Genomic DNA, 15,259 nt, shown 5'->3' with positions numbered 1-15,259 from the left:
TTTTTGTCTTTTTTGAGACAGGGTCTCCCTATGCAGTTCAGGCTGGCCTTGAGCTCACTTTGTAGCCCAGGCAGGCCTCGAACTCGCAATGATCCTCCTGCCTCAGCCTCCTGAGTGCTGGGGTTAAAAGCGTGAGCCACCACGTCCGGCTTAACAAGGATCTTTAGGTCCTGACCACAGGCAAGTTCAGGTCTACTCTAAATGTTATACAGAGGGGGCGCAAATAATTATAAGCCACAAACCAACATGACTAGTACCTAGAGTATATAAAGAATTCACAGAATAGCATGAGAAAACAAATAACCCAATTAGAAAGTAGGCAAATACATGAACAGATGATTCACTAAAGAGGATATACAGACAGCAATAAGCAGACAAAAAAGACGTTGAAAACAACCAGTGGTAGGAACACAAAACCACAATGGGATAGCACTGCACAGGCTTATCAGAGTGACCAAAAATACAGTGATAGTGCTGGCAAAGGTGCAGAGAAACTCGTCCATTTACTATTGGTGGGGGTATAAAATGCTATATAGCCAGCCTGAAAACAATGTGGCAGTTTCTTAAACATCTGTACATGCAACTACCATAACACTCTGCAACTGTGCCTTTGGGCATTTACCCCCAGGATAGTATGCACACACAAAAACCTAACACAAACACAAATGCCCTTAACACATCCTTCTCCTTTCTACCCTGATTTCCTTTTTTTTTGGAAGTACTAGGACTGAAACCAGGGGGCACACTGCCCTGACCCGCCCTGTTTGAGACAAGGTCTTGCCAAGTTGCACAGTATGGTTTTGTGATACTCCTGCTGCAGCCTCCCGAGCAGCTAGAAGTACAACTGTGCACTACCACACCTGGCCACAGAACAGCTGTATGTGTAACAGCCAAAAATCAGAATTAGTCCACAGTTCCTTCAACAGGAAAACGGTTATACTGAGGTGTGTCCAAACCATGGGATACTGTTTATTAGTAAAAGGAATGAGCACAACCTGGATGAATTCCTAATTACAGAATGTTAAATCCTTCTGCTGTACTCTAGATTTGATCTGCATGTCCCCTACAGGTACGTGGGCTGCACGTTTGGTCCCCTGGGTGATACTACTGGGATGTGGTAGAAACTCTGAGGGCCCTAGCAGCAGGTGTTTAGGTCACTGGGGGTCTGTCCTCACAAGTGATTAACATAGACCCCTGACATGCAAGCCTGGCCCCATGAGCTCTCTTTGGTTTCCAGATGTCACTACCTGCTCCAGTGGATATGACAAACATGCAGGAGGGGGTTTTTCAGCAGAACTGAGCATAGGCAGCAAGTACCATGCTCTTGAACCTCCAAATGGTGAACTAAATGAATTTAGCTTGCTTTAGGTACTTTGTTACAGTGATGAAAAACCGACAAATTAACTTCCAAACTTGAGAACTGGAAGACAGATTGGAGGCTGCTACGGATCAGAGACAGGTGATAGCAGGGAGGCAGGTATGGATATAAAGGGTGACCTGAAGGATATTTGTGGAACTGTTCAGTATCTTGATTGTGGCAGATACAGGAATTGCCTCAGGTGTGAAACTGTATAGAGAACTTACAGACACACAAATAAAACTGTAGTGACATAAACAGGAGACATGGAAGTAGATACACTGGGTGTGGTACTATACTAAGGCTTTGCAATATTTTTACCATTAGGGGAAATTGGACAAAGGGGACAAAGGATATGTATTATTTTTTACAATTGCAAGTGAACCTACATTTTAAAAATTTGTACATGGAAAGAACCCAAAACTTTCCACTGTCATCTCACTGATGGATCTATGCCTACACTGCCATTTCTTCATTACCTCTCATCCTGACAGCAATCTCATAGGCAGGCATTAGTTGTTTTGCCAAAAATAAAAGGCAACCGAGGCCCAGAAATGAAGTAATCCATCTGAAGCCACACGCTAAGTGACTAAGCAAGAAGCCAAAGCTTATGACCGTTGCGCTACTCCACACTGCCTGACATATAGCTACTCAAATGCTGTAAAATGACAACTCAAGAAAATAAACCATTTTGATAGGAACTATAATATTTTCTGTTTTCTGAAAGCTCTTTACAGCCATAACTTAAATGGTTTAAACGGCATTTAAAAGGAGGGAGAGATTACAGAATACATTTGATTATAGATACTGTGCCCTGAAAAAGCCCAGAAAACAAAATTATAAACGTACAATCTGAAAGAACATCCAGACTGTCACTAGTGTCACCTCTTGCAAAGACCAAGGTGGAAGAAGAGGGCTGGGTTAGGTGCCATCTGGACTTTGGCCTCCACATGTCTGAACTTAAGACTGCATTCCAATTCAAGTATAACTGGTCTATGGTTTTTAAGAAGAGGAAAAATAAAGTAAACACTTACTGCATTCATAGATCTGTTCCAGCTTATCCACAGAAGAAAGGGAGAAAAATTTATAACCGGACTTACTACCAACAGCTAGGGACCTGCAAAAAAGCCAAATTCAGAAATAAGAGCTGATACATGTAGACAGTGATAATGTAAAGTAGCTCCCACCTTACCAGTCAGTAACCAGCATTTCTACCAGAAATTAGCAGTGCAAGTAATTTCATGTGGTTTGTACAGGTGTGTGGACCAAGATGTTACCTGCCCAATAAAGTAGACAATATGATCGAAACTCGTAAAACTTTTTCTGGAGATCTAATGTACCACATAGTGACTACGCACTGCATTCTTGAAACTACTGTGGTAGTCACTTCACAATGTATGAGGTAAGATCAAAATATACAGTAAATATTTAAATAAATTTATTGTAGCGAAACACATCACCATTAACTCCCCTGCAAATACTCCCCCTTGCTTCAAACATATATCCCATTGCCCTTGCTACTTTATGAAGCAGTTCCGGAAGTCTTCGTTTGTGTCTCTCCAAAGTGTGATTAAAAAAAATCATTGAATTCTGCCACCACTGAGTGCCACCCAACAGCAAGGCAGGCATGTTGTAATCCATCTTATTCAGTGGATCTGACACCATGGGACTTCTGGATCTTCCCCAAAATCAAAATGGTCATGAAAGGGAAATGAGTGGGATCAACTCAGAACATCAAGGCAGCCATTAAAGTCAATTAAAGATACTCACGAAACAGGAAAGAGGACTCCCAAAACTGCTTCAGGAAGTGCTGAAAATGACAGGGTATGTTTGTTGGAAGTGAGGGGGAAAAGTCTAAAGGTGGATTAATGGCAACTTTTTTTTTTACTTTAACAAATTTAAAAAATTTTTCTCTCAGTAAAGCCAAGGAAAGATTAAAATAAAAATATAACAAAAGCAAAACAAAAAACCTTATAAAACAGAAGTTTGAGCTACAAATGAAAGTAATCAACTCTAAATTGTTGATTCCTTCAAAGTCAAAGTGGGGTTTCTCAGGTGACATGACAAACATGCATAGACTATGTGGAAGTCTGAAAGGAAAGTAAGCCAGTCCTTCACTCCTCTCTGCTGTCCACAAGGACCCAAGATAATAGTGAGGTGGACGGACAGGAGATGACCAAAAAGCAAACTTAGACCCTGGCTTAGAGGAAAGAGCAAAGACCCTTTCTGACGGCCTTGTGTTTAAGATGCCACCACCCACCCCTGCTTTTGCTAACAGGTAGGACCCTCCAGACAACCCCCAGCCCTCCAGCACAGGGCACTGGTGACACCGAATGAAAGGTTTCCTCATCAGGTGATTACCTCTCTACAGAACCCGACTGACCAGGGAGAGTAGATAGGAGAAGGATGCACAGCTTTCAAGTGCAGAAAAGATGAGCGAAGAGCAGGAAGCAGTGGGACACAGGCAGAATCAGACACTAGGATGATTTGTTTGTACTATCTGGGAAAATGTGAAATCAGATGGATAAAGCAGACCAGAAGACAGACACTTCATACTCTGAGTATTTGTATCCCAACATAAATTCAGGGCTATTCTAAAGATCACATCATCCATCAGGAACTTGAGACTTCCAGCTGCTCTTATATATCTGTAGAAGAAATCTGCTCCCAGAAGGGAGTTTCTGTAAGCACTACTAAAGCTTAAAATTCTATCAGTTCATCTCAGAAGTACAAATGAGCAGAAAGCGGGCGTGGCTAAGCACGCCTGTAATCCCAAGTGCTGGAACGAAGCAGGATTATGGTGAGTTCAAGGCCAGCCTGAAATATACAGTGAGACCCTGTCTCCAAAAAAAGAGCCAAACAACAACCAAAAACAAAATGTCTTCCTCCTACAGCTAGTATTTTCTTTGCAAAATTACTAGCTGAGCAAGGTGGTATCTATCTGTGATCCCAGCACTTGGGAAGCTGAGGTAGAAGGGCTACTAAGTTTAAGACTCTGTTTCAAAATAAATAAAAGGGGCTGAATGTTCAATCCCCAGTATCACAACAACAAAACAACTTTACTCTATGCAGAGCCAGAATGGTGGCACATGCCTATAATCCCAGCACTGCGAGGCTGAGGCAGGAAGATTATGAGTGAGGCCAGCTGGACTACAAAGGGAGTTTAAGACCACACTGACCTGCATAGTGAGACCCTGTCTCAAAAAGACCAAAAAAACCCACAAAAAAACCCAAAACCTTTACTGTATGGAATTATTTCAATTAAGCAATCAAGTAATAAAACCTGTAACATTTAGCTGTGCACAAACCTGTAACCCCAGCACTCTGGAGGCTGAGGCAGGAGAAGCACCTGAACTACACAGTAAGACCTTGTCTCAAAAATTAGCAACCTATAATTTTTGAGATACTGGTGCTCAAGAAAATATTTTTAGAAAACTAAGATTTACTATCTTAGCAGACAAACCCTTCCCTCATTATTTCTGATTTTTTAAGGTTGTTTTGCTTCTTCATATCTTTTTTAAGAAACTAGGGATTAAACTTGGCCGTGTGCATGGTAGGGACTATTTCTGATTTTTGTTGTTTTTTGAGGTAGTGTCTTGCCATGTAGTTCAGGCTGGCCTTGAACTCCAGGCAATCCTCCTGCCTCAGCCGACCTAATGCTGGAATTAAGGTGTGTGCCACCATACCTGGATATATTTCTATTTTTAAAAAATCATTGTTGTATACCTTCCTGTGTTCTTATAACAAGGCAAATTTTTCTGAGCTGAGTTTCATGTATCCCACATCAAATGGCCAGACTATAGTGCTTTTATTTATTTACTTACTTATTCACTCATTTATTCATTCAGCTTTTTTTGGTACCGGGAATAGAATTCAGAACCTTCCACTTGCCAGGCAGGCGCTTATGGTCCTGAGCTATGTCTCCAGCCTGTAGGGTTTTTATAAAAGTATCTTTGGGAGTGGGAGTGGGGGCTCAAGGGAGAGTGCCTGAGTCCCTGGGTTCAAGCTGCAGCACCCAAAACAAACTTTCCTACCTTTTAGTTTTGCTGGAAGTTATAACTTTTCCTGTGATCATCCCACCAAAAGCCCCTCTCCTCTCCTAATTTGCCTTGGAAACCAAATCAGCATGCTTATTAGCATTACCTACAAAACAAGCACAGAGTGGGCCTGTCTCTTGGGTAAGATTAATGAGCCTTAGGACCAGATCCTTGAATATAAGATTGTCAGCTGTCAAGGAGTGTTCCCCATGGACCAAATTTGTTAAAACTAGGCTTTGCCAATCTAATTTGATGTTCTTTTGGAGATTCAGAAACTGGTTTAGAATATTAGATACCTCAGCTAGAATTTTAAGCAATCCCAGGTCTACAAAACTATATTCTACTCCAATCAATAAAAAAATGGAAGCAAAAACATCCCAAGTATTTACTGAGAGGTGGATACAGTACAGCAAGAGTATATACTTTATTAGTAAAGGTGGTTAGTTAAAATGACACTAATAGTTTGGGGCAACAGCTCAGAGGGACAGCGCCTGCTTAGTGGTTCAAGCCTTTATATGCCACATGTATGTGTTTTGAGATTTCCAGCTCAAAAGCCAACAATAAGGTTTACACATTTCTTTGGAGATTTTGCTTTTAATAATTTCTCACGCTGGGACAGTGGCTCATATCAATAATCCCAGCACTCTGGGATGTTGAGGCAGAAAAGAGTGCAAGTTGGAGCCAGCCTGGGGAACACAGTTAGTAAGACCCTGTCTCAAGATGAAAATAATAAAAGAAAAGGGGCTGAGAATGTAGCACAGTGCAAAAGTCCTGGGTTCACTCTCCAGTACTACCAAAATAAATTTAAAAACCTCAGGATTTGCCTGAATATAACATGGCAGACATAATGAGGGAGGTAAAACAACAGGTACGAGATTTGTGCTTATAAATAATCTTAAGTGGGATCTTTTATTGACAAAGGGAAAAACTAGCAATGATAATTTTCTTTTTTTTTTTTTTTTTTTTTTTTGGTTTTTCTCCGGTACCGGGAACTGAACTCACGACCTTGCGCTTGCCAGGCAGGCGCTTTTTGCCACTGAGCTAAATCCCCAGCCCCTAATCGTCTTTGTTTTTTTTTTAAATTAGAATTTTTTTTTTTCCCTCCGGTACCGGGAACCGAACTCACGACCTTGCACTTGCCAGGCAGGTGCTTTTGCCGCTGAGCTAAATCCCCAGCCCCAGCAACGATAATTTTCACAACAAGCTGAATTTGTTTATTTTTCCATTCCACTATTATGTCCTTGTCATCAGCTGTGCCAGGTATCTCAATCTGGAGACCCTGTTCTGCCCTCTCCAGAGACAGAGCCTATCTTCTGCCAGGGAGCCAAGCAGTGACTGCTCCGTGGACACTCTACTTTCATCCCACCCCTCTCCCCTCAGCTTCGGAGCTTCCAAATCTTGACCCTCTGGAGACTGATTTAAACTGAGTCTCTGCTTCTCCCACTAGTACTTTAGGTTGTTTCTTTACTTCCTGCTACCTCCCATATTTTGTTGCATCTTCTTTCTCCTGTTTCCCCTCATATAGATTTAAACCTTTTAAATTACCTTTTTAGCTGGGAGTGGTGTTAATCTCAGCCTGTAATCTCAGCACTCAGGAGGCTGAGGCAGGAGGATTACTCCAAGTTTGAGGCCAGCCTGGGCTACCTAGTGAGTTCAAGGTCAGCCTGAACTACATAGCAAGACACTGTTTAAAACAACACCAACAAATTTGACATTTTATAGATTCCTATTTTATGAGGATTTTAGAAGGGAGACAAAATAAATGCTTGCCTTTGATCTGATATCCTGTTTTTGTTTTGTGACAAGATCTCCCCATGCAGTTCAGGCTGGCCTTGAACTTGCTATGCAGCCCAGGCTGACCGGAGCTCATAATACTCCTGGGACCTGGCATCCTTAAAGTGAAAATTCCTGTCACTAAATTCAAACTTGAGCATTCTATATCTAAAAGGTAGTAATTTCTACTAAAAAATGACAATGTGCCAGTTATGGTGGCATGTGCCTATAATCCTAGCACTCTGGAGGCTGAGGCAGGAGGACTGCTGCAAGTTCGAGGACAGCCTAAGCAATACCGTGCCTCAAATTGAAAAAAAAATGGAGGGGAGCTGGGGATGCAGCTCCATATGAAGGCCCTGAGTTCAGTGCCCAATAACACGCGCACACACACATGAATAAGATCTTTTTCTTAACTTCGTCTTTTATCTATCCTGTTCCCAACCATCAGTCCATAAAGAACTTCCCCTCTCATTACCTTCTTCATGATTATGAGGTTAAGAGGGGGCAGGCCAACACTGTAAACAGGAAGCAGCCTGCCTTGTTGCTGCCAGCAACCTGGTAGGCTCTGGCAGCCTCATTCAGGACCACAGCCACCATGAGTTTTTGGTGGGACAGCCCTTCCCTCCAACTCACATGTTTCTACCAGAGACCTGCACCTGGATAGCCCAAAGGTCTTTCAGACTCATGAGTACCCAAGGCAGAGCTCCTTCCTTCACTAATTTTTTAATTTAAGACAGGGCCTGGCTGGCCTGGAACTTCGGTGATCTTTCTGTCTCAGCCTCCCAAGTACTGGGCTTACAGGTGTGTGGCACCATGCCTGGCTCCTTCACTAATTTTTTTCCTGTGACACTCTCATTGTCACAGGACCCATGCCAGAAACCGGAAATCAGCCAGCTTCTCTTGTGCATGTGTTAAGTACATCCATGGGTCTCTATCCTTGCCACTGGTCACTGCTGTTGGGCAGTGTCCTCCTCAACCATATCCTCTGCTCAGCAGGCAGAACGGCGTCCAACTTTAAAGCTGAAGGAGTCTCAAAAACCTTCTTCAACTTATAGATGAGGACAGAGAAAACAGTATCTCCCAGAATGATAACTGTCACCTGGAAACAAGAAACACAGTGGATAAACACAATCAGTACCTCCAGACACTTCATAACATCAATTCTTCAGACACAAGGCCTGGGAAGGCATACCCTTTTCTTTAAGCCATCCCTTTCAGAAACGTCATCTGAAACAGACATGGCCACAAACTTCCCATAGGCTGTAGTAGCTACAGGAAAAATTCAGTCCCTGACATTTTCCCTGAAGAGTCAAGTGACCGCCTGCCACTTATTCACTGGTAACTTCACTTTAAAAAGCCAAAAGCGCTCCAATGTAAGCCTTCCACAGTGTTACTTCTGGAAACCAGGGTGGGAACTAACCAGGCAAAACGGAGATGTCTGCGATGAGCTCTTGCTGTCTTTGTCACTGGTCTAGTTGAAAAAACAAAAACAAAACAAATGGTAAAAAGCAAATAAAACTTAATCATACTTTTAGGATAAGAATCATGAAGAAAAGCTTGAGATCATATTAAAAGACAAAAGGTAAGACAAACAGCTTGGTGTGCAACGAATACTGTGTTGTTAAACATTTAAATGACAAAAAACAAACAAGCAAAATTACTGCATAATTTACACAGACTTGACTGAATGAAACAGCCAGCAAATGTCCCTAAGTAGAATACATGTAGACTCTAGATCAACAGCTTTGGCCTTGCCAAAAATCACTTTCCTCTACAGTACTAAGATAAATTTCCAAGTGGGGAAAGCAAAAGAGGGAAAGGCATGAACCACAGAAACACTTATTATTTCTTTCAAGTGTACCTTTAAAACAAATTACAAGCAGAAGTGCTACAAGTTTGAGGACAGCTTGGACTACACAGTGAATTCAAAGCCAGCCTGAACTATAGAGCAAGAATGTCTCAAAAAAAAACTTAGGAAGAAAGAAAGAAAGAAAGAAAGGAAAAGATACTGCTCAAACTGGTATTGAAATAAAAATACTGTACTCAGGGCAAGGGGATACTAATTGAGAACTCAATTTCTCCCTGTCCTAGATATATTAACTATTAAATATAAAAGGGGATTCCTCATGATTAAACTTCTTAGTTCTCCAAAGAGGATAATATAACAGCTTTGTCAAGCCTTACGCAATTTGGGAAACACTGACATAGCTTTCATAAAAAAAATTATCCAGGCACAGTGGCATATGTTTATAATGCCAATACTCTGGGAGTCTGAAGCAGGAAGACTGAAAGTTCCATCCCAGATTTAGCAATTTACTTAGTGAGTTCCTGTCTGAAAATACAAAATACAAAAAAGGAGGGGATTGGCCAGGGCTATAGTTTAGTGCAAAGGCTGTGGGTTCAACCTGAGTACACCACCACCAAAAAACAAAGCAAAACACCAGAATCATCTTAGTCTGATAAACTGAGTACAATTCTAACTTTTTTTTGTCTTTTTGAGACAGGGTCTCATTACACAGTTCAGGCTGGTCTTGAACTCACTTTATAGCCCAGGCTGGCCTCAAACCTGTAACATTCCCCCTGCCTCAGAGAGTGCTGGGATTACATGCATGTGCCACCATGCTTGGCCAATTCTAACTTCTTATTCCTCCTGATTTGTTTATTCTCCAAATGTCTCTTTGGCAAGTCAAAGTTATGACAGAGGCTGGCATGGTGGTGGTGCATACACCTGTAATCCTACCACTTGGGAGGCTGAGGCAGGAGGATCACTGTGAGTTTGCGGCCAGCCTGGGCTACATAGTGAGTTCAAGACCAGCCTAAACTACACAGTGAGACCCTGTCTCAAAAAACAAACAAAAGCCCAGAAATTTCTTGCATTAGTAACTTCGGGGCTGAGTGGGTAACTTACACATGATTCCCCAAACTGAAAAGGTCCTATTTCAGGTCAGAGTGACATTCTAGTAATGAGGAACTTGGCAGCCCATTTAAGATAACAAGAGCTGGGTGTGGTGGCACACGCTACTCGGGAGGCTGGAGCAGGAGGATCACTGTGAGTTCAAGGCCAGCCTGGACTACAAAGTGAGTTCTAAGGCCAACCTAAACTGCATAGCGAAATTCTGTCTTTTCTCAGAAAGACCAAAAAAATAAAAAATAACAATGTTTTTCTATATTTCACTTCCTTCTGAAATAATTAGTAGTAAGGGCCGGGGATATAGCTCAGCGGCACAAGCACCTGCCCAGCAAGTGCAAGGTCCTGAGTTTGATTCCCAGTACCAAAAAAAAAAAAAAAAATAGTAAGTAGTGAAAAGCTGAAAAGTCAGTAGAAAATGATGTTTCAGAAATTCTCTAATTTAGAAAAAGTATAAAACCCTGTAACACTATCATTTCTTACTGGTCTCAAAATACTAAGAGCTTTAGCTGGGCATGGTAGTATACTCCTGTGATCCCAACACTCTCCTGGCTTGAGACAGGAACATCACTGGCTGCAAGTTCAAGACCAGGCTGGGTGGTAGTGAGCTCAAGGCCAGCCTGAACTACCTCACCTCAAAAACCCAAAATCAAACCAAAAACCAATAACCGAAACACTTCGAAGGGTTTAGCTGGGTGTGGTGGCGCATGTCTGTAATTCCAGCACTCAGGAGGCTGTGGTAGGAGGATCGTCGGGAGTTCAAGGCCAGCCTGGGCTACAAAGTGAGCTCAAGGCCAGCCTGAACTGCATAGTGGGACCCTGACTCAAAAAAGACCAAAAATAAATAAATAAATAAATAAATAAATAAAATAAATCAAAGACTTTAAACAAAATCAGAATGATTTGAAATTTCCTCCTCCCTCTCCAGATTACCTAGTTGATCCCAATTACAACAAACTGCAACAGGTTGCCTGGATTGTTCTGTTGTGCTGGCTTTTGGACACACGCATTACAGTATTTGCTAGCCTTAATCTCTATAGACTGCTACACTATCATTCCCGAAACGTCTTCAGAATTCTGCTCTGGAGGTATGAAAAACAAAAACAAAAAACCAGCATGGCACAGGGAAAAGAACACTGCAAGGGAACTCAGGAGACAAGATTCTGCTCTGGCCCCCATACCACTGTTAACCAACTGTTAGACCCAAGGACGCTCTGAATCTTTCTAGGCTTGAGTTTCCTCTGATGTCATTTGGGCCAGGGGGTCCGCTCGGTTCTCCGCAGCTGTGTGGCTGTCTTCGCCAGCTTCACAAGTTTGGAAATGTGCTGCACACTTCCAACTTGGTGTTTGCCACTCTCCAGTTTACTCTTAATGAGGAAAAAAAAATCACATTTTCTACTTTGCTCATTCCATTCTGCCACTAACAACCAAGGACTTCAAGTGATGCCAAGTGACCCACTCCTCCTCCTCCTGCTCTTACATCACTTCCTCTTACTCACTCCCCAAGATGGCTCTTCCCCCTTCCAGCCCCAGAACTCATCCTACCTTCTCCCGAAACCTCATCTATGAGCTCCCTTCATGACCCATCAGAGGCAGCTCCCCTATGTATGACCCCTATCATACAGGGAGCTGAACGAGCAGGGCTCCGAATCAACTAGCCGGCATTAGGGTCTCTCTCGCCCAAGGATGACCTGCACCCGGAGACCCCGCGGGCCCGAGACCCCTCGGGCCGGTCCCCGCGCGCGTCTCGCGGCTCAGCTTCTCCCGGATCGGGGTCGGCACATTGCTAAGTTTGTTCCCTGCCTGGAGGAGACAAAGTTGCTTGGCAAAGAAAACAGCGCGAAAGGAAGACGAGCGAGAGAAGGGGCCATGCGATGCGGGGGGCACAAGGAGACTGGAAGGAGAGAAGCGGGGCAGAGGCCGAGCCTGAAGGCGCAAGTGGGAGATGACCCCCCCCCCGCGCTCCAGCGGCCGGGACGGCGGGTCAGGCCGCAGAGTTCCACCCCAACTTGGGGAGAAGCGGGGTCCGAGGCTCCTCCATCCTCTCCCCGCCCGAGGCGCAGCGACTGTGCTCCGGCTTGGGAAGGCCGGGCCGCGACCCCTCCGGCTGCGCGCGAGGCGGCCGCCCCAGGCCCGCGCAGACCTCTGACCCATGACCCCCGGCCCCGGCCCCGACCCAGACCCCGGCCTTACGTGTTATCCTGGTTGAAGTTGGCGAAAAGCAGCTGGCCGGCGCCAGCCTCGCCGCTCTGACTCGCGAGGTTCATGGCTGCGCGCGCGGCGGGTCGGCCCGAGGGGGTGGCCGAGCGGGCACGCGCCGGGTGCGGCTCGAGCTGCGCTCAAGGTCGGTGCCGGCTCCCGCTCGCCGCCACTCGCTGCTCCGGGATCAACCGTCGCCTCATCCCGGCCCCACTCTTGTTTATGCCTCGGGGCCGGACTGCCGTGCGCGCCTGCGCGGCCACGCCCCCGCGACGCACGGTCCCTCAAAGCGCAGGCGCATGGGTGAGTCCCCGCCCCCGCCATCGCTGGCCCGAAGTTTGGTTCCGGTCGAGCACGCACGCATGGTAACGCGCTGTGCGTGCTGCGGGCGCGCCTGCGCGTGAGAAAAATGGGAGGTGTCCGCCTACCTTCTGCGCTCCTTCTCAGCGTAAAAGAGAGCCATAGGAGAGTTGGTCATTCTACTAATTACAGATGCGCACCTTTTTTTTCTGGGGGACGGTGCTGAGAGATTGAACCCAGGGCCTTTTCGTTGAGCTACACACCTAGATCTTTAAACATTTTTTTGAAGCCGGGCGTGGTGGCGCACCACCTGTAATCCCAGCACTCAGGGGCTGGAGACGGGAGGAACGCTGCGTGTTTGAAGCCTGGGCTACAAAGTGAACTCAAGGCCAGCCTGAACTGCATAAGGTGACCCTGTCTCAAAAAGCCAAAAAAAAAAAATTTTTTTTTTTTGGTAGTGGGAATCAAACTCAGGACCTTGCACTTGCTAGGCAGGCACTTGTGCCTCTGAGCTATATCTCCGGCCCGCCAAATTTTATTTATTTATTTTTTTGTTTGTTTGTTTATTTATTTATTTATTTTTTGAAGCAGGATCTCGACAAGTTGCCTGGATGAGGCTTCAGTTTTTCGATCCTGCCACAGCCTCTTAGACTGCTGAGATTACAGGTGGGCACACGTGACCAAGATTTGAACCATCTTGATGCTAATTGCAACCCTATGTAGAGAGGGTTATATGGCCATTTCATTGAATTGCAAACCGAGGTCCAGAACTATAAATCATTTACCAAGTGTTAAACCTTGGCCTGCTGACTCCTTTGTTTCTGCAGGTCTCACGTGTTCTGTCTGGGTCCCTGCCGCAAGATTCCTTCTTACTTGTATTCATGCATTCACCAGTATCAGGAAGCACTTCCCATGTGAACTACACAAACCTTTCCCTCAGAGAAATTATAGAGGGGGAGATATTTAAATACAGTTCCAAAGCCTGGGGGACAAAAGAGCGCACATACTGATGTTGCTTAACAGACCCAAAGGACAGGGACTGTACAGTCAGCAGGCTTCCTGCAATGACTAAACCTGAGGTTTACCAGCAGTAGGCAGCAGCCTACAGGGACGGAAGACCCTATGTGGCAAAAGTGTCCCACGGGAGTGACCCCCATCAGCTCTCCCTGGGAAGAGGGCCGGAATGTGAGATTTGCCTGGAGGACAGCAGGTGGCCAGGGCTAGCTGGGTATTAAGAGGCATTACACAAGACACTGGTCACCGTCCTGTGACCAGTGGACTGCACAGCAGGTAGGCTGGAGAGGGCAAGATCAAACTTGTGCTTAGGACAGAGCACTTGATCAGCATAGGAGGCCCTGGATTTCATATCCAGCCTAAAAAAAGGAAAAAAAAAAAAAAGATTGAAAAGACAAACCTCAAAACGGTATGAATATATGTATTTTTTCTTTTTTCTTTTTTCATGTGTGTGTGGCACTGGGGATTGAACCCAGGAGCACTCTACCACTGAGCTATATCCCAGCCTTTAAAAATTTGTTTTATTTTTATCTTATTATTATTTTGTCTTTTTGAGACAGGGTCTCACTATGCAGTTCAAGCTGGCCTTGAGCTGACTTTGTAACCCAGGCTGGCCTGGAACTTGCAGCCATCCTCCTGCCTCAGCCTCCTAAATTTAAAAAAAAAATTACTTTGAGACAGGATCTCTAAGTTGCCCAGACCAGCTTTGAACTTGGAATCCTCCTGCCTCAGCCTCCCAAGTAGCTGGAATCACAGGTGTAAACCACCACACCAACCCAATACCATGATCTTACAGGGTATAGTCCCTTAGCTAGTGACACAACTGAGCCTCCAGTAGGCTATTCTACCACCCATCTAGAGAATAGGGCACATGATCATGGTAGGGGATTCCCAAGGCATGAGCACACAGCCAGATGTTTCTTCACCTTCAGGTAGATCCCTTGGTCACATGATGCTGTGTTATGACATACCTGGGTGACACTTCAGGATTAAAAACTGCCACCTCCACCCTCCCACACATTCCCCTCCCCCTCTCTTTTTCTTGATTCTGTTCTTTTTTTTTCTCCCTCTCCATGGCCTCAGTATGTAGTTCAAATTGGCCTTGAACTCATGGTACTCCTCCTACCTCAGCCTCCCCCTGGGTGAGTTACCATGCCTGACTTCTTTGTTTTATGTTTTAATACAGAATTTATCACCTGCCAATGTTCCCTACCATGTCTTCTCTTGACCAGACTGTACACTACAGGAGGGCAGGGTTTTTTTCTTGGTCGCTCACTCTGAGTTCCCTCTCTGATCCCGGGGCCTGAAGAACCCCAGTCTCCCTCCCAGCCTCCTCCTGCCCCTTGGCTGAGATGGCTGGGGCTGAGAGCAGCCGCCCACGCCTGCGCTTTGATTCACAGCTTTATCATCTCAGCGCTGGGGGAGCCGGGGACTGGGGTGTGGTGAGGAGGTTGGCGGTCAGCCAGGGACCTGGTCACGTGGTCGCGTGTGACTGGGCGATGCATCCTCATTGTAGCTTACCTGGGGACAGCACGTGCTAACATTACTGGTGACATGAACAAGGGCGCCCGGAAGCTGCCATCATCCCTTCAGGATTCCTCCAGGCCACTGGCCTGACGCCACCCGGACTCACCTCCTGCCCCATCAGGCCGGCCCTCAGCCCGGCGCCGA

The 15,259-nt window shown here is 45.2% G+C and overlaps 1 protein-coding gene across 6 annotated transcripts in view; it reads right to left on the bottom strand.

The window, feature by feature from the left end:
- Nucleotides 1–12,542, bottom strand: part of Wipi2 (WD repeat domain, phosphoinositide interacting 2) — a 42,382-nt gene extending 29,840 nt beyond the window's left edge. Inside the window, exons 1-3 of one of the 6 annotated variants that reach the window (XM_005397828.2) lie at nt 12,269–12,542; nt 8,588–8,638; nt 2,392–2,474 (exon numbers count right to left, since the gene is read on the bottom strand). In XM_005397828.2, the coding sequence (XP_005397885.1) occupies nt 2,392–2,474; nt 8,588–8,638; nt 12,269–12,342 (208 nt within the window). In that variant the 5' untranslated portion in view covers nt 12,343–12,542. Of the gene's footprint in view, nt 1–2,391; nt 2,475–3,127; nt 3,198–8,587; nt 8,639–12,268 lie in introns of those variants that run through there. The other 5 variants (XM_005397830.2, XM_005397831.2, XM_005397829.2 and 2 more) reach the window with 5 other exon arrangements.
- Between the last annotated feature and the right edge of the window lie 2,717 nt (nt 12,543–15,259).

Source organism: Chinchilla lanigera, unplaced genomic scaffold, assembly GCF_000276665.1.
Source record: "Chinchilla lanigera isolate Chin_1 unplaced genomic scaffold, ChiLan1.0 scaffold00059, whole genome shotgun sequence".
NCBI lineage: Eukaryota > Metazoa > Chordata > Mammalia > Rodentia > Chinchillidae > Chinchilla > Chinchilla lanigera.
This window is presented reverse-complemented; position numbering and strand designations above follow the sequence as displayed.